The sequence below is a fragment of the Pelmatolapia mariae genome, linkage group LG7 (assembly GCF_036321145.2).
Source record: "Pelmatolapia mariae isolate MD_Pm_ZW linkage group LG7, Pm_UMD_F_2, whole genome shotgun sequence".
Taxonomy (NCBI): domain Eukaryota; kingdom Metazoa; phylum Chordata; class Actinopteri; order Cichliformes; family Cichlidae; genus Pelmatolapia; species Pelmatolapia mariae.
The window spans coordinates 56,326,649-56,353,563 of record NC_086233.1 but is presented as its reverse complement, the minus strand read 5'-3'; the positions used below and the strand labels follow the sequence as shown (position 1 = coordinate 56,353,563).

At 42.6% G+C, this 26,915-nt stretch overlaps 3 protein-coding genes across 3 annotated transcripts; 1 reads left to right on the top strand and 2 right to left on the bottom strand.

Moving 5' to 3' along the window:
* The first annotated feature begins 264 nt into the window (after positions 1–264).
* LOC134631482 (lysine-specific demethylase RSBN1L-like) lies at positions 265–15,629 on the top strand. The gene is made up of 8 exons (XM_063479882.1): positions 265–771; positions 1,039–1,164; positions 1,561–2,234; positions 10,023–10,160; positions 10,292–10,434; positions 10,541–10,708; positions 11,007–11,118; positions 12,582–15,629. Exons 1-8 carry the CDS (start codon positions 288–290, stop codon positions 14,265–14,267), a joined length of 3,531 nt encoding a protein of 1,176 aa, XP_063335952.1. The 5' UTR covers positions 265–287; the 3' UTR covers positions 14,268–15,629.
* A 95-nt stretch (positions 15,630–15,724) lies between these two features.
* Positions 15,725–17,749, bottom strand: tmem60 (transmembrane protein 60). The gene is made up of 2 exons (XM_063479891.1): positions 17,581–17,749; positions 15,725–17,361 (listed from the first exon to the last, which is right to left on the bottom strand). Exon 2 carries the CDS (start codon positions 17,272–17,274, stop codon positions 16,870–16,872), a length of 405 nt encoding a protein of 134 aa, XP_063335961.1. The 5' UTR covers positions 17,275–17,361; positions 17,581–17,749; the 3' UTR covers positions 15,725–16,869.
* A 398-nt stretch (positions 17,750–18,147) lies between these two features.
* prr5a (proline rich 5a (renal)) lies at positions 18,148–26,269 on the bottom strand. Its single transcript, XM_063479884.1, has 11 exons — positions 26,044–26,269; positions 24,756–24,886; positions 22,375–22,500; positions 22,210–22,290; positions 21,697–21,745; positions 21,520–21,577; positions 21,329–21,420; positions 21,103–21,243; positions 20,518–20,653; positions 20,151–20,423; positions 18,148–20,064 (listed from the first exon to the last, which is right to left on the bottom strand). Exons 2-11 carry the CDS (start codon positions 24,884–24,886, stop codon positions 19,769–19,771), a joined length of 1,383 nt encoding a protein of 460 aa, XP_063335954.1. The 5' UTR covers positions 26,044–26,269; the 3' UTR covers positions 18,148–19,768.
* Positions 26,270–26,915: the final 646 nt, after the last annotated feature.

Genomic DNA, 26,915 nt, shown 5'->3' with positions numbered 1-26,915 from the left:
TTCTTCGGTGGGATGAAGGTAGTTGCGACCCTTTCCACCCGTGTTGGAGGAGTAAAGCTGATAGTCCAGCCCAGCAAAGCAGAACACTGTGACATTATTAAGCTCATAAAGCCGCCTCTGTCAGCGGCCCTCCTCCACTCACTGCAGTGTTGTCCCGCAGCCCGTAAACACACTACCGTCTGCTGCGCTCTCATCTCCTTCCGTCCTACGTAACCCGCTAAGCCCCGCCCCCGGCCTGTCTCTCACGCACCAGTTACGTCTGACCGTAAAAAATAGAAACTTCCAAGATGGCCGAGTCCGGGGACTCCATGCATTTCGCAGCAAACAGCAAAACAAATTCCCCTAAACCCCTGATAGCTAAGCGACCGCCGGAGAGTCGTCCGCAGTCTTCCAGCGACATTTTCCCACCGCCCCCAAAGAAGGTCCGGGTGGAGGAGAAGGGCCTGAAGCACAGGAAACTGAACGGAGAGGTGTGCGCAGGGGAAAAACACAACGGGAAGCAGAGTTGTGGGAGCCCAGCGAAATGGAGTTTCGGCCCGGCCAAGGCGAGCCACTCCACCGCCGCCGCAGTGCCCGCCACCCCTGTCCGGAAAATATTCAAAATCAGCAACTTCCTCGCGTCGCCCCACAAAGTAAAAAAGGCGAAAGAGAAGCGACACAAGGAGAAGAGCAGCGAAGCGCAGCAGAGCCCGGGCGCTGCTGTGGAGAGAGTGAGCCCAGCTAGCTGCCATACAAAGCCCGAGAACGGCGACGTGAAAATGCTACAGAGAGGTAGGAGAGCCCAGCCGGGCTGCCCTGTTTGAACCGCGCTCACACACTTTATGGGCAAATTAAAAACCCACCCGCGAAGCAGTACTGGTCCTAAAAACACATTTTAGACATTATTACATAATTTACTGTAACTCGGGCCCAGTGTTTATTGGGCCCAGATGGTGATATATAAACACACACGTGGAGCTGTTTGTCCGTCACTTATGTCTCCCAGCATGGATGCAGCAGCATTTCACCTCGCTGTCCTCTCTCGTTTCCTCTCCTCAGATCACCAGGTGAAGGAGAAAGACAGGGAGAAGAAGAAGGAAAAGAATAAAGAGTGGAAAAATCACAAACTGCCACCTGTCCACGAGATTGCCAGAGAAAACGGAGAAGTGGTTTCTCCGCAGAAAGGTAGGAATAAAATCCAGCATTGGGCAGTGGAGCTGAAAGTGAGAAACTACAGCACTGATTGTTCTTTGGGGGGATAATTTCAAGTTATTTCAAGCCCTTAAACGTGTTTTGTATTTCAAATGTAAAAGCAGGTGGCTTCCGTGTGACTAAATGCATTATTTTAGATATTATGCCAGAATTTTGGAAGTGTTTTCAGTTTTAAAAGGAAGTAAATGCCATAAATTCAATGTAGAAACATGGAAATATAACACGGCAGAGCAAATGAACTCACCTTTGAAGAGTTGCCAAAAGATCAGCTGTTTCAAAGTAAACTTTACTGGTAATATCAGTTTAGCTAGAGATTACAGGCTGCAAAAGCTGCTTGTCATTTTAAACACGATCTTGTCTGTATGACAGAGTCTAAGGAGAAGCCCAAGGCTGGTTCGGAGGAAGACCTCCTTCTGAAGAAGCTCAAGAAGAAGAAGAAAAAGAAGCACAAAGATGGCGAGCGGACGAAGGAGAGGCAAGGCAGACCCAAAATGTACCACCGCTCGTGCCAGACTGTGTGTTCAGGGGTGTCCCTGGGTCTGCCAGAGTTGCTCAATCGGATTAACGTGAACAGTGACAGCAGCAGTCTCAACCACAGTGCCGCACAACACCACCAGGATGCTGCTGTTTCTGCGGCTACCTCCACCTCCATCTCCTCCATGGTCAGAGAGAGGCTCAGCTACAGCTCCCCGCTGCACTGCAGCCCGGCCCCGGGCACGGCTGGCCTGGAGTTCAGACGTCTGATTCACATCGAGCAGCAAGCCAACGGAGGTGCGTCTGTGGTGCACGCCTACAACGAGGAGCTGGCCTGCCTTTCTCCGGCAGAGATGCAGCGCTTCGCCGATGAATTTGTGACCCTGTCGTTCAGCGAGGACAAGGCCCAGGCAGCGTGTTTCGTGATGGGAATCATCCACGGAGCGGCGTCCTACCTCCCAGACTTCCTGGACTACTTCTCCTACAAGTTCCCCAACGCACCAGTGAAAATGGAGGTGCTTGGGAAGAAGGACATAGAGACGACCACCATGGTCAACTTCCATTCTCAGGTGAGAATGAGTTTTGGTTTTTAATTTTAGTTTCTGTGCTGGAAAGCATGAAAAGGAGAGGATGCTCAAGTGTCTGCTTTGATACTGTAAAGTGTCACTTTGTAGTCTGGAGGCGTGAGCAGCTCAGACTCAAACAGTGACAGGCTGAAACACCACTTCAACAGTCTTTGTCCGCACAGTTACCGGGTAGAGCTTTTCGGGACTCGTGCTGTCAGAGTGTTTCTGTCTTCAAGTGGTCTCATTGAGCTGTGAGCGCGAATGGTGTGTCTTCAAAACCTCTTCAAGGGCACCTTCAGGTGGACTCACACCTTTAGTTCAGGTGCTTGAAGAGAACAGGAAAAAAAGGTTATAGCAGTGTTTCAGATACTTATATTTTCCTGAGGTGTCAGGTAAACACAACTCTTAGCTTTCGCTTTCTTCTGGCCGAATTTCAGCAGATCATAGGTCATGTTGTTATCAGTTTACTTAGCAGGTTTGCTTTTGTTTTTGTTCTAGATTCCTTTTTATTCAGATGATTCAAAATTGACAAGATGTAAACAGATGTGACATTTTTTGCACAGCATTTGTTGTGAATCGGAGCTACACTTAAGCATTTTCTACAGTCAGTCAAAAAAAAAAAAGTTTCTTACAGGAAGTGTTTTCTTTTTAAAGTGTTAAACTTGTAAGCTGCATCACTTTGCACAAGAAGTGTCCACCTACCCATGGCCAGAATTTCATGGTAGCAACAACAAGATTGGATGGAAACATAAATGAGGTCAGCTGAGCTTTTGCCTGGTGGATGTAGTCAATAGAAAGAAAATACTTCCTATAAGAAATAGCTCAGAACAGTGTTTGCTCAGGTAGGCGATTTCCATTTCTTTATATTCAAGGCAGATATCTCCAAATATATCTCCAAGCACTACAGACCACAAAAAAATGTGTATGTGTGATTTTTGGCATGAATTGCTCCTTTAACACATGGTCCATGCATTAGAATAAATTAACTCTTAATTTGAGTTTCAGGTGTCTGAAGAAGTGCCAGGACCTAACTTTTTATTTTATCAGTAATCGGTCTGCATCTGTTTTTACTGACAGTGTCTTAGTGAAGAAATCATGAGATAAAGGACATCCAGCTCATATTCAGCCATCAGTTTAACATGCTCGCAGAATTTTGGGGAATCAATTTAGGTCAAGAAAAATAAAAATTATTCATGCCAGAGACCCCTCGCTGGGAAGAAAATTATTCCAAGGGCTCTCTCTCCTTCGCTCTCTCATTCTCGATTGGACTGATATTCCAAGTGCTTTGTAATCAGATATTGCTTCTGCTTGTCTGGCATCATGACTTTAACATAAGGCAGATGGTGCATTTCATCCTGTTGCTAGACTCACTAAACCCAAACTTTGTGCAACTGTCAGCAGATTTTCCCGATTTATCTCCTTTGGGATTAATGTTGCTTTATGATATGGATCCTGGAACAGAGTTATCACACAGTATTGTGCAAAAATATTGAGCCAGCCCCCACTTCTTTGTATTTTGCTTTAAAGGAGCCAGATTTTCTTGTAATCTTTAAAGCGGTCTTGAGCAATAGTTCTCCATGGTTTCTGAAGGTCTTTTTAGTTGAATCAAATGAGAAATTTTCTCAAATTTTGAAATGTCAAAGATAACACAGTTTGACAGGTGTAAAATTGTATTTTTGGAACAATGTGATTCCCAAAGCTGAAAACTTTGGAGAAAAGCCTCTGAGGTATGCTAGACTTTTGGCTCATATGTATCAAGGAGGCGAGATGTACAAAACGAGTATCTACAGCCATCTATAATACATGGTGGAGGCTTTGTCATGGTGTTGGGGGTCTTGTAAACATAGACCTATGAATGCAGAAAAGTACCTTGAGATTTTGATCCACTCTGCAATACCATCTGGAAAGCCTCTGATTGCCAAGGCTTCATTTTTCAGCATGACAGTGATCCAAAACTCACTGCCAGTGCAGAAAAAGCATACATGGGATAGCAAAACACACACAATGAGTCATGGATTGGCCTCCCCAGAGTCCAGACCTCAATTGGAGCAGTTTGGGATTATCAGCAAACTCTGTTTTTGCCAGATATACTGTATTTCCATGCTTGTAGATGTTTTTAACAAATCGCTGCACCTGCGATGTAGCTTTATATTTTGGATTTATTTATATAATTATTCATTCATCCATTCATGTTTTCAATTCAGTTTATTTCAAGTTTGTTTCCACTGTGGGTTCTCTCATCTCTGCTGAGCTTTTATTAGTTCAGCGCTAGTTTAGGCATGATGTAAAAAGTTCAGAAGGGTGCACAACACAAACACACCACCAGCTAAATATATGCACAGACATCTCCTGATGCTAATCGCTTTGACAAATTTGACCAAATTAACAAAGAATAGAAATAAAAACACCTTTGGTATGTTTTTATTTTAAATTTGTATGCAAATAATGTTATCTGAAGCACCAAAATGGTAGCTACCTAAGCTAAAAACTAGTTTTCAGACCCAAAGAACCAATCTAGTGACTGAAGAAAGCTAAATCATGTATTTAAGTTGACAGTTACGTGAAAATTGTATGCAGAAAAAAACCTTTTTCACTCTAACATGGGTTTTATTCATCAGAAATCAGTCAAAAAAAAATCCTCAAACAGAGAAACTGAGTAAAAGAGGAGAGAATACATTGTTTATAATATTATGGCAAAAAAAGAAAGATTTTGTCTAAGATATATATGTCTCTGTAAGTGACATGTGCAACAATGTAGCCCACACAACAAATTACAACATGAAACATGAGCAACTAGTAAAAATGCAAGCATGCAGCATTAAATATAACACACATCAGCGTAATGTTAATGGTCACAGATCTGGTTCCTCTTTAGCCATCATTTAAGTTGAGTTGAGACTTTCTGAATGTCTTAAATCTCTAAAGGATACATATTACTGACAGTAAATTGATACATGTTATATTACCTCAGTGGTGTCAGTTGTAAAACTGTGTTAAAACTGTGCAACAATGTATTGTGGGCACTTTTGTCCTCCAGCCTTTATTTTGGTATTGGAGTAATTTGTGAAATTAATAAAACAGAGAAAATTATAGCTTAAGAAATATTACAGTAATGAAATGCCTCTGGTTTCAGAACTTTGATAGCGTGATTAGAGAAAGATGTAAGTGGTTTGATAAGAGGCAGATGCCCGAGGCCGGGAGGTTATACAATATGGTGAAGCCAATCTCTAAACCTGCTTACCAGCTCTTAACAGTGCTGCTCAGATTTAATTAATTTTTTTTTTATGCATTTGTCCATCGTTGTTAAACCAAAATGATTCCATTGTGTTTGTTACTGGAAACACAAAGAAACAGTGTTTGTAAGCAGTGTACCTCCTGGTCCAAGCAATTTGTTAGTTTGGCTGCAGCCATGCAAATAAAACTGAAGTGTCAGCATGTGTTTGTAATCCATTACCTGTGTTACACACATTAATGTCATTAATATAGAAGCTAAAAAGTCTAAGAATTTATCCTTGTGCAATACCTGCTTTAGTGTCTCAAGATGTAGGTTTAAGCCCCGCTTTGAGCAGTAATAAATAAACCACGTCACACACAGATCGCCTTCAAATGCTTTAAGATCTTGAATGATACTGTTTCTTACTATTTTACTACTCTCCCTTTTAGCCATAACATTTATTTAATTAGATTATTATCCTCTGAATGTGTCAGTAATTGTTGAGCTGCTACCTCTGTGGAAATTAGAAATGAAAATTGGAAATGAGAAGCTGTTTTCTCCCCCTGATTTGAAAATAGGAATAATGAGAGCTCTTTTCTAGTGAACTGTGCGACTTTTTTTCTTACATACTATTAAAAAATGCTTTCAGCTGACTATAATAGAATAGGAAGCCTTTATTGTCGTTGTGTTCATGGCACAGTGAGATGGTGAAGCCCCCCTGAGTAAAGTGAGCGATGTACTCGCGGCCGTGTCGCTGTCAGACATGTCGGAGTTTCTCCAGACACTAAGCTCACATGTGGGAGTAATGGATGGTAGTATTGCACGTGTTTTATTGCACGGCTTGACTTGAGAGTGCTTTGTGTCACAGACCGAGTAGACATGGGTCTACAGTTAACACTGTTTTAGATCACTGTTTATGATGTGACTTATTCTGGGTTCAAATCATTTTACATAGTTAACAAAGTGAAAAATGCATAAAAAAATCTTTTAATAAAAGAAAAATGGGATACAGATTCTTGAAGGTTTTAGTGGACATGGTTTTGGCTGGTGAGGACATGTTTTAGGGGAACATTTGTTCTGTTTAGCTATTACACGTTCCCTCATTGCAAATCTTTGCACATTATGCTGAACATTTTTTTAAACATTTAACACATTTACCTGTAAACGAATAAAAACTCAAATCGTCTAACTCCTGTTCCCTCTGTTATCACATCTCCACTTTGTGGTGTGATGCATGGAGATGTAGTTCTATAATATGCTGTTTTATGCATTTCCATTTATTTTCTGTGGTTAGTAAGACAACAGCAGAGGAGAGATGACAGGAAATGGGTGAAAAGTCCTTTGCTGGTTACAAGCTAGGGTCATTTAGTTAATGGTTTGCGCCTCGACATTGAAACCGCAGGGCTGCGTTAATTGATTGTAATTTCTAACGCTGTTATTCAGCCCTTGCAGGATGTTTAACTGTCTTCCCCTTTGTGTAAACACCGTTTTTCCTGGTTAATGGCCATTTGGTGGTTAACTACACCTGTATGCAAGATTAGCTCCTGTGGAGTTAAAGACGTTGAATCTGTTTCATTATTTGACAGAAATCTATGCAGTGTCCTGCCATTTTTAACTGTCTGATAAGCAGAATGACTTTTATGGTTCAGTGAATAATGTTCCAATTAACAAAATAACTTTAAATAATTAATTTATCACCATGCAGCGGATTTTCCTTCAGCCCCCGTGTATACACACTTACTGGCTGCTGTTTTAGGTAAGCGTTCAGCTATCAAGTATTGTAAATATCTAACCTCATGGCACCGACTCAATCCATTTAAGCTCGTTGACATGGTCGGGACAACCTGCTGAAGTTCAAAGTGGGCATCAAAATGGAGAAGAGAGATGATTTACTGAATAAGCTTCTCAGATGAGAGGTTAAATGTCTTCAAGAAACTTAAAGAAGTCCAGTTGCTTTTCTTTCCAAGCTCTTTAGATTACCATGACCTGGATGACTGAGAACCTACACAGACAAAGGTGATTTCTGTGACTTTGAATGTGGCGTGGTTCTTGGTGCCAGATGTCCTCACTGGAAATTGCTGATCTTCTGGGATTTTCCCACAAAACCGTCTTTAGGGTTTAGAAGGTTCTTGGCACATTTTGGTCTCCTTAGTAGTAACTAAGCATTTTTTAAATTCCACAGCTTACCTGAGTATTGTTACTGACAATGTCCATGCCTTTATGACCACTGTACTCAAATAGCCTCCATGGATCTTAATCCAGCAGAACACCTTTGGGAAATGCAGCCAATAAACCTGCAGCAGCTGTGTGATGCTATCTTATCAATATGGACCAAAATCTGATGAATGTTTCCAGCCCCTTGTTCCAAAACCTAAAGCAGTTCTGAAGCCAAAAGGAGGTCCAATCTGGTGCTAGTGAGGTGTACCCATTAAAGTGGCCAATGAGTGCATTTTTAGTGTCCTTAAGTATTACAGGAGTTATCAATAATAATGAAATACAGCAGGAAAATAAATCCACTAACAAAGAGCAGCATCAAATGCAGAAAAAAAGATTGTTTGTTCCAAAAATCATGTAGAGAAAAACCCAGAAAGCGCCGACTTTGTTGTGACAGAACAAATTACGTTTTGGTAAAGAAAAAAAAAAAAAAAGCCCCCCTACAATAGAAAATTAGTGCTATCGCTGTTTGGCTGTCTCAAAGAACAGAACTTAAACTCTTTGTGTGAAAAGTGTGTTGGGAGATTACCTGTACTATCTCTGTGTAATGTATTTATCATATAAACATCATCTGTTTATGGTCTGTTGACATATTCTGACATATGTTTACTAAATAAACAAATCTTCTGCTCTAATTTCCACCAAGATGAATCCAGTTGGATCTTTTGTTAATGCAAAGTGTTATCATTAAAACCTTATCACTACAAACCCTTAATGATTAGTTAGGGGTTAAAATTAGAAGTACTTGCGGTACATTACAATGCAGGAAGGAAACAAACAGCCTTGTGGCAGATTGTGACAAATGATAAAGCTTTATGAAGTGCTGTACGTTATCATGTCTACTCCATGCATTTTTCTTTGTGTTACAGATTTTTAATTCTTCAGTCTGTCAGAGTGTTTGTCCTCTTAATACTGTTTGTCCTCTTAATGAGGGCTTTATTAAGGGCAGGTGAAGTGGAAGGGTTCCTCCATTTATGTTACGAATGCATAGACTGTGTTAGCCTCAGCTGCTAGATGAACATGCCTATAAAAGGTGTATATAATGTTTTAAAAGTAGGGCTGCCACGATTAGTCGACTAGTCACGATTACGTCGACTATCAAAATCGTCGACGACTAATTTAATAGTCGCCGCGTCGTTTGAAGCTTTGTAAGATCCCAAAAGACGCAGGAATAAGTAGTAGGTTTTAAGAGTGTAATAACGGACTGAAACAGAAGATGGCAGCACTGCATGTACAAGGATCCCAGCTGCCGTTAAACCCCGAAGAAGAAGAAGCGGCGTCCACTATCGTAGCTGTGTCCAAATTCAGGAACCGCATCCTCCTGTGCCCGCATTAGTAGGCCAATTACGTTACAGCGACACGACGAAGACTGTCCAAATTCGAAGACTCCGACAAGTGCAGCAGACAAATGCGCCCTTCATTTCCCCAGATTTGAAGGATGTGTCGGGTGTATACTTCGTGGCCCAACCTATCCCAGAATTCATAGCGCGGCCCTGCTCAGTTTCCAACAATGGCGGCAGCTAGTTAGTTTTAATATTACTCTTATTATTCTTTCTGGGTCACAAAATAAACGTTTAACATATTTTCAGACGAGAATGTAGCTGTGTAAACCTCAAATATCTGCTCAGTTTACCAAGACACCACATATTTTCAAAAGCGCTCCGACGTTTTCGGAGACGTCTCTTACCCACCAGCTCGATAGCGAGCCGGGGTTCAAGGCTCACTAGAGCCGGTGGGCAAATCGTTTTCAAACCGACCGCCGTCTTTCGCTACTCAGGTTAAACATGATATATAAGTCACTTAGATAAGTTAAAAATCTTATTGTTTGGCTTTTTTAGTATTTTATTTGTTCCTGAGTAAATCGGTTTGGCTGAGATTAAATTCATAGTTTTTACACAGCTGAATAAACGTCAAGCAGACAACTGATTATCAGAAGTGTGAGATGCTCGAGAATATACTCCGGTGTCCCGTTATATTTTAGATAGCAAGGAGCAGACGGCTGAGTTTATTAAACTTCACAGAAACAATCTGCAAATTTCATTAAAATGTAATAAACTATCATCTTGTCTTTATTTTTAGTTAGCACATACTTTAAACACTTAAAGCTGTAAGCTAATGATAGTTATATAAGAGCAGATGCTGCTGGTGCAATAAACTGTACGTTTTACGTCCAATAGATGCATGATCTGATTAGTCGACTAATCGCAAAAATAATCGGTGACTAGTCGACTATCAAAATAATCGTTTGTGGCAGCCCTATTTAAAAGCATCTTGTGCAGCAGTAAAACAGCATGTCAGGTTAACATTTAGATTTATTATTACCTGCTGGGTCTAATCTGTGTCCTCTGCGGCGCCTCCTGCAGGTGAAGCGGACATATTCCCAGGGAACGTACCGAGCTGGGGCCATGCGGCAGGTCAGTCTGGTCGGAGCTGTGGATGAAGAGGTCGGAGACTACTTTCCCGAGTTCATCACCATGTTAGAGAAGTCTCCTTTCCTGGAGGTTTGTGTGCTTGCGTCTTTATTTGTGCACACCACTGGAGTCAGTGGCGTGTCGACATCTGTTTAACTTCTGCCTGTGAAGTGCTGCGAGGCGTTATGTAACCCGACGTTTCTCGTCCTGTGTTTGTGCAGCGGACCCTGCCCTGGGGAACTTTCTCCAGTCTGCGACTGCAAAGCCCCACAGAGAGTGACGACGGCCCCATCATGTGGGTCAGACCTGGAGAACAGATGATACCTATGGCAGACATGCCAAAATCACCTTTCAAAAGGAAAAGGTGTGTTCGCCCTGTCTTTAAAGCAGCTGCATTTATCTTTTAGGGGTACCTGCACATCTCAAATTTGTTGTGACTCTTGTAAATAATAATAGTAAATGTATTTCAGGTCCACCAATGAGATAAAGAACCTGCAGTACCTTCCTAGAACCAGTGAGCCCAGAGAGATGCTGTTTGAGGACCGGACGAGAGCTCACGCTGACCACATCGGTCAGGGCTTTGAGAGGCAAACTACTGCAGCTGTCGGTGTGCTGAAGGCTGTGCGCTGTGGAGAGGAGTGAGTTCAAAGTGACATCTTCTTATGTTTTTAAGCTTATCACTTAAACATCTGTATAAGAACAGCTGTGTATTATATATTAGACTAACAGAGATGGTTACAAATTTTATGAAGGTAAAACGGCAGCAGTCAAGACAGGCAATGTAAAATACTGACATTTACAGTCAAGGTCAGCTTATTATTGATGTGCTGTTAATTCCAAATATGATATTATATAATAATATGTCTACAGTAGCTTTTGCGTCTTTTTCTTTGCTGATTAGAGATTGATCACAAACGTTGTGTGTATTCTTTACAGCAGCGACACTCCTGCGCGGATCACCAAAGACGTTGTGTGTTTCCACGCAGGAGATTTTCCAGATGTGGTTATGAGGCTGCAGCTGGATCTCCACGAACCCCCGCTCTCTCAGGTGGGCCGGCATTTTTAACAGTGTCTAGGGGTACATGCCAGATATAAAAAAAAAAATTTGTCTCTCAGGTCACGCCTTCTTTAAAAAGTGTGCAAATATAAATTTTAAAATGATAAAAAATAATAATTAATAGATTGCCCATATCTTTCAACACACTGTATAGCTCATAAAATCAGCAGCAGTAATTTAAAAGGTCTGATAAATACAGAGTGCACCACCTGTTCTGCACTGAACAGCAGTCAGACTTGGTTGTTGGGCTATAAAACACATATGCTGGCTTTTTGGAATATCACCAATTTTTCCCTCCCCGGGGCAAATGTAGATGTTTTAATTTGCTATTTCAGTGGTCTTCCTCTGGGAGAATTTAACTCCATAAATGATTAACCTGTAAAACACAATTCAGATCTTGCACTAATGGACACTGAGCATCAATAAGTCTCACCCACAGCGGAGGGGAAACAGTTCATAGCTCTCTGTTGGCTTTTTATTGTGTGACGGTGCCTCTTTGTCAGCTGTCTGCTAAAAAAAACCCACTGAAAATGACAAAAAGCTTTCTATCAGATGGGATGCATTACTCAAAATTATAGAACCTAAAACTAGGCTTTTATAAGCTGCCAAACTTAAAAAACAAAAGTGTGCAGGCGACTAAAGTGGATACTGCTGATAAGACACTCACTATGCCCATGAGTGTCATTCTAAAGCTAAAAATTAACTTAAATTAACAGAAAACTAACACTCACAGGGTGCTGAACTTAGCTCTGGCATTGTGAATCTTAAATATTGAGCTACTGGCAGGTATTTTGTTGGCGTTACAGCCTTCAGTTGCACATTGTGGAGTCTAATGTTTTCCTCTTCTGCATATGACGTGTCGCCTCTGGCAATTGGCAGATGAAAGGCAGGGTGTTGCTCTTCTCTCCACCTTTAACTGTTTGGCAACTAGACCAAAAATTATATCAGTGATCGTTCACCCAAATAAGTTCATAGCAAGTTGTTTGTTCATTGAGAAGCTCTCATGATTTGCTTCAGTTGACCAAATTAACAGCAAAACAAATCAATGATTTTGCTTCATTTTTAGATAACAAGCTCTTCCAAAATTCCGGTTCCTGAAAATGGGATATGTGAGGTGGGACTAACTCACCTCACCCCTGTGCATACCGGCAGAACTGTTCGTGAATATATTTGCGCACTCTGGTTGTTGAGACCATATTTAAAACCCTAACACTTCATTTGTAAGTGAAAATTGAAGAGTGTGTTTCCTGGTTGTGTTAAAAGCAAACGTATTCTAATATATTTGTTATGACAGCATTAAAAACTGTTGGGGGTTTTCTTAAAAAACTTTCAAAAAGAGTGTCTAATGCTGCTTTAAGTGTAAGAAAACACAGATCTGCTATCACCGCAGGCATGTTTTCACTCTCTCTGAGGGGTTGTTGAATGTCGTGTGCTCCTGTCCTTGCCCTCTACAGTGTGTGCAGTGGATCGATGACGCCAAGCTGAACCAGCTCAGGAGGGAGGGGATCCGATACGCCCGTATCCAACTCTACCACAATGACATCTACTTCATCCCCAGAGGAGTTGTCCACCAATTCAAGACGGTGTCTGCTGTCTGTAGTCTGGCCTGGCATATCCGACTTAAACAGTATCACCAACATGAAGAGAAGGAGGAGGACGAGGAGGAGGTTAAGGAAGAGGAGACATGTTCACCAAGAGAAGTAACATGTTATATTAAAGAAGAGGAGGAAGAGGAGGAGGTAGAAGCGACTGAGTGTGACCTTGCTGTAAAGGCAGTGACGAAGCTGGAGGATGAGGAGGACACGGGGAAATGGGAGGGGCCACCCCCAGACACTCCAACACAGATTTTCAACGAGGAAGAGCGAGAGAACAGAGCTGACGTGAAGGAGTTGTCAGCGGCACTGTCACTACCTTTAGTCAAGAAAGAAAGAGATGAATCTGCACTCAGTCCCACACTAATGGAACCTCAAGCTGAGGAAGATGTAAAAGAGGAAGGCAAAGGAGCTGCAGACACCTGTCAGACACTGCAGATGGACCACGAGGAGGGCAACAGAGCAGATAGTGCCCCTTCAAAGCCATCACAGCAGATTAGGAAGGAAAGTGATGTGGAAGAAGAGAGGCAGCACAAAACATTAGGACAGGGCCTGAAAGAGAAAAGTAAAGAGAGTATACTGAGCACTTATAACGCACCCCAAATCAGAAAGGACAAAGATAAAGGCAGAAGAGAGAAGGATGAAAAGGAGAGGGTGAAAGAGAAGGAGAGGAAGGAAAAGGACAGGAGTAAAGAGAAGGAAAAGGATAAAAAAGACAGGGGGAAAGACAGAGAGCGAGAGAAGGACCGGGTGAGAGAGCAAGAGAAAGTTAAGACTGAGGGAGGACGAGAGGGTTGCACAACGACGCAGATACTGCCGCAGATGAAGAAAAAAGAGGAAGAGGAACGGACGAGAGAGGGCGGTAAAACCGCCCCAACCAACCCGTCAGCTCAGAGAGACGAGAAGTGGGCCAAGGAGTGGGACTCAAAAACGCAACCCCATGTCAAGAGAGAGAAGGAGCATGACAAGGACCGGGGAAGCACGCCCGCTGCGGCTCACCCACGGCCAGACAGAGAGGAGGCTCGAGACTCCTGCACGCATAAACACAAGTCTTCCCATGGGAAGAAGGAGAAGAGTGGCCACAGGGAGGGCAAAGACAGCATTGCGCTGGGAAAATCGGGGAGAGAAGACGGAAAAACTCACAAACCTGCGAACGTTCAGGTTAAGAAAGAAGTAAAGAAGGACAGAGATGTCAGTAGCAAAGAAGAGAAGAAGAAACCTGCTTCTGGTCCTGCCCAACTAGAACACAAACAACCACGGACACTCGTCACCTTTGACCTTTTTAAACCCATGGAGGCCCATCAAACTTTGGCTCTTTCCTTCACGGAAAGTAGACCCAAGAGCCACCATCACAGTGACTCTCGAGGCTCCTCGTCTAAGCCTGCATCTGACAGTCGGACAGTTGCGCCCTGTAAAGGACCAAAAGTAAAGGACTCGGTGCCGGGCAAGCCCGGGTCAGCGCTACAGGATACAGCGCCACAGCAGCACTTATTAAAACAGCCCCTGAAAACACACACCCCCCAAACACAGAAAGACTTCTTAATATGAATGTCTAGATGTCTAGTCTGCTTTTCTTTTCCTTTTTTCTTTTTTTTTTTTTTACTGTACAATTTGCGCCAAGACTTTGGTAAAATATTTCAAAGTGCATCCTTACTTCAGATACCACAAAAGTGAGCGAAAGCTGCTTTGACACTGCCAGACCTCCTGTGACGCAGTGAAACGAGGGTGCGCTCTGCAGGTATTTTAACAAGGTCTAAGAATGTAAGCTAAGTAGCTCACTTCACGTTTGTTAGCAGATGTACGTAGGCTTTATATGAAATGTTATGTGACCCCGTGTGTCAGTGCCTGTGCACTACTTAGCTTCGCTCTTAAAGCACCTATTTTAGGTACTGGTCTAGCCAGTCTGAAAACAACCATCCGTACTCCCCTGCTGTAAGAACGACCTTTGTTCAGTGTTTGAGACATCAAGGAGATCCCTGTGATCTCTCTCAAATCATCTGTTTATCGTTGCCCATGCCGATTTGGAGGTTTGTTATTTTTAAACCTTCATATCAGAGCAAGTAGTTGTTTTCAGACTGGACTGTTGGACTCACACAGGGCTGTAAATGATACTGTATGTACCAAAACTGTACAGTATAGATGTTATTAGCACCAATGTGAGAAAATGTATACAGAAATTGCATATATTTTTTGTAAGACAGGTTTTATTTTCCATAGAACTTATTTATATCATTTACTGTCTGTTTTTATTTGAAACCGATGTATGTGAAAATTCTGTTGTAAATACATTTTATTTCCTAAGAATTGGTAGTGTGATTTATACTCTGATCAGAACCTCTCAATAAATGGTTCAAAATGTTGACTTGGTCAACGTTAAAAGTCTCGCCTGTGTTTTGTATCAATGAGGTCAGTCATTTGCCTTTCTGGCTGCTGGGTCAAGCATGCAAAGCAACAGTCAGGGCACAAGGCAGGTAAAGAAGAGCGTGGAGGCAGGGGTGGAGCAGAAGGATATTAAGATAGTAGTTAGACCTGTTATAATGGTTTGGATATGGTTTTGCTACATAAAGTCAAGAGAAGAGGTGAAGATGCTTGTGTTTTCACTGGGAGTGACCAGGACAGGATTACAAATGAGTAGTTTGTGTGAGAGGGCAGGATGATAGGTATAGGGTGAGATGGAGGCAGATGATCCACTGTAGGGACCCCTAAAGGAAGGGGCAAAAAGAAACCTCAGATTATGGCAGGATGTATTCTAAATATGCTGTGAGTGTGAACTCTAAGCCCCTCCCATCAGAGAAAAACAGTAAAAATAAGTCACTGCTTACTTTTGGCTCCATGTTGAGCAAAACTTGACTGGATCCTAGAAGAGGTGGCACTATGGTGTTGTAGTCCAGGAGGAATCCCAAATGCGGATAAATTGAAGGGTTACATCAGGAAAAATCTATGCCAAATCAAACATGAGGATCCCAACTTCTTGGAGCATAAGGAAGCAGTACCTTCTTAACTTTAATTTTTATTTTCTCATCTAATACACCATCCTGACCTGGAAATCAGTATGCCGTGCTGCAGGATCTCTAGGTTCCTAAAAATGCATCTGGAGCATAGGTTTGCTGGACAAGTTACAATAAATGATACAAAGGTGTATAAGAGGAGTGTGACACACAGCTAGTGTAGTAGGAGGAGGACTCGCACACAATCACAAGTTGTTAGCCAATGAGCGTGTCCAGAAAATCCACATCTCTGTCACATAGACAGCCCAAAATTTACAATTTTATTCAATATAACCTGAAACAGAGGTTATGTCTAAGAATCATTTTCACACAGTCTTTGTAGCACTGGAAGTGCTCTTGCAACCACAGATATCACCCCCTGGTGGCCATTAAAAAGAATGCAGGTTAAACGTACTTCGACATCGGCTTCACTTATCAGCTGTAGGTATCTCAGTCACTCTGAGATGACTGGATTTTTAAAAAATTATTAAATTCTATCATGAATTTTATGATAGAATTTCATTTCATGTCTCTTCATCCAGAGACACCACAAACACACTGCATCCTGGAATTCAGCCTTTTCCTGCTATGAAGGCTCAAAAGACTTAAATACTGACCTGCAGCAAAGGTTGCACTTACTCTTAAATCTCCCTGGGAAATTTTGTTTGCAAACATGACGTAAAACAGCCGACAAAAGGATGAACAGTGACATTTTTTTCCTGGCTTTCAAAAAGATGTCTACAGCAGTTTGTACAGTGCAAATGACATTTAATATTAGCAGATGGGGGAAGTTCTCATCTACATTCAAACTGTTGCTGACAGAGTGCAGCTAATGTAGAAAAATTAAGATCAATGTTTTGTGTAGCACATGTTTGATCAGCCAGACTTTTTACCTGGCTCTTAAGTTTAATCCATTCCTTACTAATGACTAAAAATGAGCTAAAAGGCAGCAACACATGTCCAAAAACAACACTCTGATGCCGCCTGAAGCAGGTGAAGCAGAGCCTGCATGCCCCAGTGTGTAGATGTCACTAACCCAGTGAGTCTGCACTTACAGCAAAGGAACAGTGTTTTAAATAAAGGTCAGCATCTTCCTTCAGTGATGTATCCTTCGTCACAGATGCCTGAGTATTTAAAAAAAAAAAGTTCACATTCTGGCAATTTCAGTCCCTCCTATAGTGGAAGACGCTGTAGCCCAGCTCTATCAGTGCTCCACCCAGCAGCACCCACAGAGGGATGCAGACCACACTGATCCACACTTTTGTGTGCCCCTCCAAGCGGGAGCACAGAGTCAGGCAGAAGGCCAGCTTTAGCAGCAGGGCTGTTAGGTACCACAGCCTCCTCTTCAAGCTCTGCTCACCCTCCCTGGGGTCAAAGTCCGGCTTGCAGCGGCCTGCCATCTTCACTATCAGCATGAGGATGAGGATGCTGTCAAAGGTCCAAACAGGGAGGAAGATTAGGAACCAATTCCAGTGGATTCTGGAGTCCAGCTTGAGGACCAGCAGGATCAAGAAGATCAGGGCAAATATCCATGAGAGGAGCACTCGCTGGGCCAGGGACATCTTCATCTGTGGAGGACTGGCACAGAGCCAGTGTCACCCACACCCAGAGAGACTGAAGAAGGTGAGGAGGAGGAGAAGCACAGTCAAGGTGATCTGAAAACACAGCAGAAGACAGCACAGGCCCGTCACTCCTTAATTATAAACACATGACTGAAAACTAGACCTCCCCCACTAGGAAGCAGACCCTCACGGGTCTTGTAGAGAAATCCATTTCCAGATACTTCCACTCAGTATTAAAGCAAACATAAAGCTAATATATGTTAGCAAGCTGTAGCTAACTTGTAAAACTGACCCCACTGTTCGCAGTCTTACCGAGTTCAGCAGCAGAGTCAGTTCGATGTCTTTAACCCGGGGTTTCCACGACAAACTCTTCAAACGAAGACAAATACCAAAATAGCAGACAGACTGAAAACAGCGGCGAAGAAATGCGACAAAACGTTAGCTTTCAGCTACATACAGCCGACAGTTACCCTGCATTTCCGGTTAGTCCTTTCAAAACAAGTGCACGTCCTCAATAAAATTACGTTTATCCTTTTCAAAACAAAACCGTGATTTTGTCAATCTGTTTTGGGATTGGGGCTTCACCCACTCATAGCAACCTAGTGGGGATCTAACCAAACAAATGCTTGATTTTTTTTTTTTTTAAAGGTCCACTTACTTGATTTCTTCCCTCCAGCAACTCAGCAAACACCATCTGCTGTGCTGATAAAGATTACATGATGTAGCTGAAAGGATTTAATAGTTCCAAGATTAACCCGAGGGGAGTTAACAATAAAACGAAAGCTGACTGACTTCAGCATTTCACACTTATAAATATAAAACGTAAATAATGTGTTCTTCCTGGTCTTTTTGTTTGTTTGTTTTTTTGTTTTATTGAAGTGGTACAGGTTTAAACTAGGGAGGGGGATTTCTACAATCTTGGTTACAACCTAGATTGCAAGTGGAACTTGGCTAAACAAAAATAAATAAATAAATAATAATCCAGCTTCAGCTGCAGAGCCCCCCCTTCATAAAAACCAACATATGTGTTGTACAAAGGCAGGGCAGACATTTATTTCTAATAAAATGCTTTTTTAAAACAGAAGAAGATGCACCATGTTTTCTTTTTATATTCCTCAAATGCATTTATTTCTCTTTTACTGGGCTAGTATTACAAATTAATACAAAGTACAACTCCAGAGACATCATAGATTGTCAAAAAAGTAAAGTACAAAACGCTTGAGGTAAAACATCATTGAAAAAGATTCAGTTAAAAAGCCCTTATTAAAATTTAAGTTCTTTTCAAGGTAAATGCTCACTTTACAGCTTCTGAAAAAAAATAAAAATAAAAACAATGCAGTTTTATTTACAAGGTAGTGGTGGTGCAAAATACAGTGTGTGAGACAACATTCAGTCAAAATCTTCATATCTTTGTCAAATGTAAACAATAAACATTGTCCTGTTCGCCAAAATGCCGTCACACTGATGTTTGCTCTGAAAAGACTCTACGAGCGCCGCTGATGCATGAGAGCAGAGGAGCTCATTACTACCCGGCAGAAAATATAAAACTGTTCGACATTACACATTTACAAAGCAAATCCACGAAATGGATTGTGTGTGAAAGGTTTCTCGACGTAACAGTGGCAGCTTTCTCCTCTGCAGAGATAAGAAAATCCTTATCATTTCAAATTTTACTCTTACTTAAGAGCATCTCTGCGGGGCAACGGATAAGTCTGATAACACTCCGTAGTTTTATTAGTTTTTATATTGTTGAAAAAACCCATCAAGAAAATAAACAGTGTATCAGTCTGGGTGTGACTCTCACCTAAGCTCATTTATTCCTAGACTCAAGTCTTTAGAACCAAGTTACAGCAGAGACATTATAGGAGCGACACTTTTCTGCAACGGCAAACATGGTGGTAAATGTATAACGTCGGAAGGGAAAAAACTTTTTAAAACATTAATTTATTATTTAACTAAACTTTTTATGCAGTTTTTTAAGGTAATATTTCAAAATAACAGTCTAAAAGATGTGAGTCAATGGTGGCTATGAAATGGTGAGACTGCTCTGTGGTTTCACTTTACATATAATATAAGCCAACACTTCTGTAGTGCATAATAGTAGAAATGCAAACAAAAGAAATAAGGAATGTTACAGTCCAAGTGTGTGGCTTACTGATATGTTCAAAAAACAATGGAGCACTTGTTCATAATCATCAATTCATTGCTCATTGTAGTCTTTTTAAGAGAATTTTTGTTGATAACAGTGAAAATGTGAAGTACCATCAGATGCATCCTCGAGTCCTTTAATAACAGTACCATTTATCTAACAATCGTGTTTTTCTTGTTTTTAAGAATGAAAATTTCATTCATCAGTGAAAGCACTTGGAAGGAATTAGTCAGGGAAACTTATCATACTTCAGCAAAAAACCCAAAGCTAAACAGTAAGATGGTACCCATTCGAAATGTACGATTTCTTGCCTCCAGAATAGGGGGGGTGCATCCCTAAAGGCAACCACAGTTACACAGTGCTCTGCCTGCTCTCGTGGCTGAGGCTGAGCCCCATCGCCTCTGAGGAGTGAGATGGGAAATCAATAAATATCCCGTCTGGGCCTGAGTCTGCAGACTCTAGCACTTGTCCAATTATGGTTTCAGGGCTGGATGATTCACTGGGCGGCGTAGAGGATGCTCCCTTACTGAGATCAGTCATTGTTGTTGTGGCCTCGGTGCCATGGAGAGCTCCTGAGGAATGAAGCGGGAGGATGGAGGGAGACAGCAGAGGCAAGTCCATGGCACTGGCTCCAGCTTGTACTATACCTATGAAGGAGATAATACTGTATTATTAAGGTTTAGCATATAATGATGCTTCATAATAATCAACACAGTGAGGACTAGAGTCGTACCGTTGAACTGAGAGCCCACACACAGTCTGTTGGAGGAGGAGCCAGACAGTTCTGATCCTGGGGCCAGGTCAGCATAGGCCAGTCCTTGCTCCTCCAGGCACGATATAATCTCACAGGCCGAGTGACGCCGAATTCCTCCACTGCCAACCGAGTTGGCATCTGGGTCATACTCAGCCACTGGGGTCAGCAGCAAAGGAACATTGTAGCTCTTTGATCGTACCACGGGGTTTTTAGACGGTTGATCCGCTGACTTGGACCAGCCCCAAGGCTTCTCTGAAACACAAGAGGGAAAGATGGGAAGACGTTATTAAGCTTCACCAACCCTTCAACCCTGAAAACTGTTATTTTTATCCCGCTTCTGCCTCACCCAGAACATTGCAGTGAGCTTCAGCATCATCTCCAGAGTAAAGCCCATGGGTGCCCAAATAGGGCGAGACCACCTTCTGAATCAGTGACTCCAACCTCAGGTATTCCTCAGTCACACCACGCGGCTCATGGACCCCCTAAACACAGGCATTAGATTTTATATTTAGCACCATCATACTCACAGATCACCCCTGTGGGCTGTTGGTGCTTAAGTTTAGAAGATGAAAAAAACTGTGTGACAATAAAAATATATATTTGTTTGAATAATGTTTGGGTTGCATGACTAAAAACTAATGCATTAACACAGTATGTCACAACAATAAACCAGCAGATCAACTAATAATCAGTAAATTTTATGAAGATACGCCAAACTAAAAGTAATTTACTCAGAAACAACAGCAGTGTAGTACTTCTTTATCTTCATGAACACCTTCAGAATAATGCAATACAATTAAACCTTATCATTAATGTTAGAAACAAGCTGGGCCAAAAATGCACAACAGCAGGTGTTTGGAAACAAACTCAGACTCGGTGCTGAGCAGCACATAAGGAAGCCATGAGCTTGGCTTGATGCCTGCAGGCCTACCTGTAGGATGAGCAGCATTTGTGTAACAGAGGGAGGCACACGGGCCCGCGGGCGAGACAGGGCGTCCTCTAGCTTTACGCTGAGCACTATGGTGTTCCTGAAGTGCAGCAGGGCGAGCTGTCGGACAGAAGGCTCCTTACCCTGCACGCAGAAAACAGCAGACAGACTGAGCAACGATTCAATAAAGGGCTAGGACGGAGATCAGACTCTTGAGATGCTCGCCTACCTGAACCGGGTGGAAGATGGCCTGCAGCATTGAGAGAACATCACAGAAGAAGAAGTCCCAGGTCTCTGCCAGAGAGTCAAGTAACTTCTGGCCTGCATGGATCCCAAAGGAACATGCTCAAAGCTGAATTAAGCTGATTTCCAGTGAGATACCCTAGTTTCTATTTATCTATTAATTTCAAGATTGCATACCTTCATAGAATCTTATTTTGTCCCGCAGGATGACCATGCCTTTTGTTAGCAGCTGATTCTGTGAAAAGAAGCCAGTAATTATGAATCACTGTAGAACTGTTCTCCAATTCCCATCTCAAAGAGCTCTGAATTTAATACGTCTGAAATAAACGTCTTGTTTTATTTAAGGTGCATTACCTGAAGGTATTCTGTGAAGAAGGACCCCAGCTCAGTCTTTAAAAGATGTCTGAGGAAAAGGGACAAATGAATAAATACAGTTAGAAAGATAATAAGTAGTGTTGGGCTAATTATGTGTTTATAACTTTGTAAAAACAGTGCTTGGCAGCCATGTTATGTTCAGATCCGTCTGTGTAGTTATAGAAAAATGTGTCAACCTCCTCGTGACTTTTCTAGAAATATGTTTACCCAGCTATAATGGAAGCGGATACAAGTGATGGGTCTGGTTCAGAAAGATAATGAGATATCTGACGTGACCACATGACTCCCCAAGCCTACATGCTGTACACTACACACACAAACAAACCCGTTCACGAGAAAACATTCAGTCAACACATACAGCACACACGGTAATTACAACGATTATAGCACAAAATGACATCAACGGTCTAAAATAAGGAAGTTTTCTGAGAGCAGTGTTTGTGTGCGAGTGAGTGAGTCAGTGAGTGGGTGAGTGTGGCTGTTTACACTCACCGGACACCCTCATTAAGGACGTAAAGTTCATTATCCGCCAAGCCCTTCTTTTGGAAGACTGCTATCACAGCATTATGGATGCTGCAACATAACACACACATGAGCTGGTGTAAATTAAGAATCTCCACACACATTAAAACACTACCTTTGTCATATCTTGTGTACCTGTTCCAGGTGGCGTTGGCTCCTGCCCTCTTCTGCTTCTCCCCTCGGTCCTCCGGCGAACTTTTCTCACTCTTCCCCAGCTCGCTGAGGCTGGGAGAGCTCATCAACTTCAGCCGGTGCAGAGTCCTCATGAGGCAAATGTAAAGGGAGAGAGACAGAGTATTCTAAGTACAGGACGGGAGAGAAAGAAGGTCAGCCGATGAGCCGACACATACAGAGACACACAGAGAGGAAACACGAGGACGCAGCTGTAGGAGGAAGGGAGGAGAACATAAAAGGAGAGAGTATGCACAGGATAAAAACCAAAACATAACAAGCACAATGACAATACAAAGAGCAACCAGTGATAGAGGAGGAGAGATAAAGGACAGAATGATGCATGGTGAGATGGAAGCGGCACATTAAGAGCAGGATGGGTGGAGCCCAGCCGAGAGGTGGGCCACAGTGTCGCTGCATCTCCGTCTCAGAACAGCAAAAAACAATAGCACACACACGCTCGGATGGAAGGGGGGGGGCGTGCAAACTCTTCCTCCCTCCCTGGCTCTCTGTCGGTACAATACAGCTATTGATGCAAACAAATATTTATGCAGAGCACAGATACCAGAAGGAACTGCATGGTAAGCAGCCGGGGCTTTGTGAATTTTATTGTACGCAGATGAGGTGGAGGAGGAAGTCGTCCGGCTTTCAAACAACAGCAGAAACAGCGAAAGGAAGCACGGACACAATACAGAACAATAAAAGAGGCTTTTCCTGCTCTCCCACAGCTGGTGGCGAGTGCAGCAGGATAAAAGTAAAAAGTAGCACAATATGTGAGACAGGAACTTGACCAATATTAGATTTCTTATCTTCTTCTTTTTTTCTTTTTTTTTGCGGTGGGGTCAGATGAGAAGATTGATATCATATTTTTAACCACTGAAGCTAAATATGCAGCTACAGCCAGGAGTTGCTTAGCTTACTGCAGAGATATGAACATATAAAGATATGAAGGGGAGGGGGGGGTGATTGCATCTTATCAAAAAACAAGGAATGCATTCACAAGTTTGAACTTATTTTTGATTTTTTTCTAATCAGGGTCAGAAATCTACATATATTCCCTTAAATTTTTAATAAGTGGTGCTAAAGGTTCTAAAGTGTTTTTTAACTTTAAAAAAAGCCAAGGCCTGTTAACTTCCTGTTAGCTGTTATGATTACGTATTTCGAGGAGTAAAGCTTAAGTTTTCAAACCTAAGAACACAGAAATAGCTGTCAAGCATGGTGGTGATAGCATCATGCTCCGGGGTTGGTTTGCTGCCAGTGGTACTGGCAGTGGTAGTGGTAATCAACCAGTTTAAATGAACTATACTAATTCTGCTAAGAAGAGTGATCTAACATCCAGCCATTATTATGCCAGAAGCTTGTTGACAGCTACCAAAAGCATCCGGTCAAGGTGCAACTTGTTAAGAGACATTTAATCAAATATTAGTGGGGGAGTATACATGTATTTGAGTGTGTATGTATACTTTTTGCCTTAGAGAAAATCCAAAAGTCCTTAAAGATGTATGGTGTACAATCATTCCAACCTAGTCAAAGTTCAAAGAAATTAAAATTCTAAAATTACTGTGACATTCGTGTCCATGATGAGTGTTTGTAAACTTCTCAGCACAACTGAAGGTTTTGGCGTCTCTAATTTAGAAATCATCTAAATCTTACCACCCTCCAAAAAAATCCACAAACCTCAGTATGAGCAGTTTCATGTAGGAACTACACCTGCCAGCAAAGGAAGCACGTGTGCTGCACATTAAGATTACAGCTCAGTGAAGGGAAACACTGATGTTTCCATCTTGTAATGCTGTCAGAAGTACCAGCTCTGGGTGAACTGCCCCTTTAAGAGGCACAATTCCCCCAAATCCTAATGTAATTCAAGTATACCTAAAATTTAAGTGCATGCTTTAACACATTCATCAATCTAAAATATACTAAAAGTTTGTTTTGTTTTTTTAAGAGAGAGAGACAGAAAACACTGTTTGCATATTTTTAGGAGGACCTGGTGAAAAAGAAGAAATGATGAGTTCAAACCCACGCAGTCCTGAAACTCTCTGCTGACAACACAGCAGTAAACAACAGAGCCCCCCCTTTCACACCCACACACATGAAGACAGAAAACATGGAAAGCAGAGTGCACAAACGAATGAGGTGTCCATACATGAGGAAATGAGTCAATCAAACATCCCACCAGGACATCATTACCATTAGACCAGCATGTGTTTCAGCTGGTTAATGAAATCTTCTGGGACAGACATGGTGTGATTTCTTTTTTCTTTTTGTAAATGCTTATAAATATTTCATGCATTTTCCAGGAGGCTGTACGCTGTGAAATGCTAAGCCCAGGAACTGAGACTCACCTCCTGATTGGATGCTCATTGCTGCTGTCCAAATCCGGGCTCGGAGGAGGGGGCGAGAAGGTGCTGAAGTTGAGCGACAGGGGTCGAGGGGAGGGCCGGGAGGCGTGCCTCCGCCGCAGTCCATCAAGCATCTGAAATTTGCGTAAAAGTGGAAATGTCAACAAAGGCTAGCAGGAGGGATTAAAATTGGATCAAGGAGCTGTGTGAGGCATCGATGAAAAATGTCTCAAGTGCAGTCATGAGCCTCCTCCGCCCTTTACTTTAAGAGAGCGAGTCAAGCAGGGAACATTAAAGCGGTACAAGAGACACTACACAGTAAAGCGAAATTCACGGTCAAAGGGGCACAGGATAAAAATCAAACCCCACATCTGAGACTTCCTCACAATGAGCGCTTTCTCTTTGTTTATTCTCTACCTGACTGTCAGTTCAAAACCACAGAGGAGTGTTTTGCAATCAAAGCTGGGCTGACCTCCAGGGTTTGCACACGCATTACATCAGAGGAAAGAGAAAAGAGAAGTGCATGTGTGTACATGCATCAGTCTGCGCCAGTTATTCCTGTAAAAGCGTTACAGTTGCTCTCAGTTTGGGTGTCTCCCCATAGAAACGTACTGTACAAAGTAAAGCACCATCCCCTGGTCAGAGGGGAGAACAGCAGTCTGGGTTGTCACTCTACAGACAAAAGAGCCAACACTAGCCTCAACATGTAAAGCACAAAGAGAGGGGGGTGCCTCGTGTGTTTTCAGAAGAACCGGCCCTGCAGTTTAATTAGAGTAAGATCACATCTGAGTCAGCAGCGCTGGCTGCTCACTGTCTACCCGGAATGCCATGCCACGCCAGTCTGGGCATTTCTGCTTTTGTTCACCCCTCCTCCTCCTTGGCTTGTCTTTTAGGGGCGATTACAATCAGATCGATGCCTCTTAAAAAATAAATAAAAATTATCCGTATGAACATAAATTTCTTTTCTGCTCTATGGATCTCTCCCCGTGCTTCCGAGCTGAGCCATTCGACAACATACGGCCATTCAATCGGCCAGACACGCAATCAACAGTCCACGTTTATCCTACTGGGAGGAATGCACCGCCAGTCGTGCGTACGTGGATGTTTTATGTTTTTAAAAACCTGTGCGCAGAACACAATGAAGCAAAGTGCCCCGGTAAACAAAGCCCCCGTGTAACGAGCACACGCAAATGCTGCGTTTGATCCACCTTTGGATAAAAACTGTATCATAATGGCCACAAAGTTGCCGTATGTCATGCGCCTCTGCCCGCCCACTGTAGCCCGCACTCACCGTTCCTGATCCTGTCGTGTAGCTCCTGCTGGGATGAAACGGTCATGTAGTGCTGAGGGGAAGTGTTTACTGTCCGGGTTCATCAGCGACTGCCTCCTGTTCTGTTACCCGCCGGTCTGCGCACCCTCACGGGCATCGGGGTGCGGGCGGGTGGTGGAAAGGTCCGACCTGCGGGGACTCATTCAGTAAGAAGCCAGAAGCAAGAACCGCCGCTTGCTCGCTCCGGCTCGCCCCCGCTTTGTTTTGACGAGATGCAAACGCGAAACCTGGACGCGTGGACGCGGCCACGAGCAGCACGTGCACGTGCGTCCGTGGTTATAGCTGTATGTAAGCGAGAGGGGATAACTCCAATGGAAAACAAGAATAACGGCAGAGGGATGATTTTATTATTATTAAGACATAGACTGTAAGGATTAACACACAAACCGTGGGAGACACTAATACGCAAACAGTGTGCTAACACTGCAGTGCACAGGTGTGCAGTCAGTGGTGAGAAAGGCCTTGCTTTGCAATATGGCCATAAACAGAAGATAGTAAACACACAGTTTCCAGCTCTGACCCAAATCCACGCAGTTTCACACGGGGGGAGCCTTACCATCTGTGAGTGCAGATGCGTGTGTTCTCCGGATAATCCCCTTTTTCCGTGGATGAGATGTTAAAAAAATAAGGGTGGGGGTGTGGGGGCAGTCTTGTGAGAAACTGTAAGGAGTAAATTTTGTTTTCTGTCTGCAGTGCAAAAATCCTGGCACATTAGATGGGGCATACTCATGTGACAGAAAAATGGCTCTTGTTGGATCAAAGAGGTGCGTTATAACACGGTGCGTTTAGCTCAGATTGTTAATAAAAGGAAGATTGTATTCTCCCATACAATC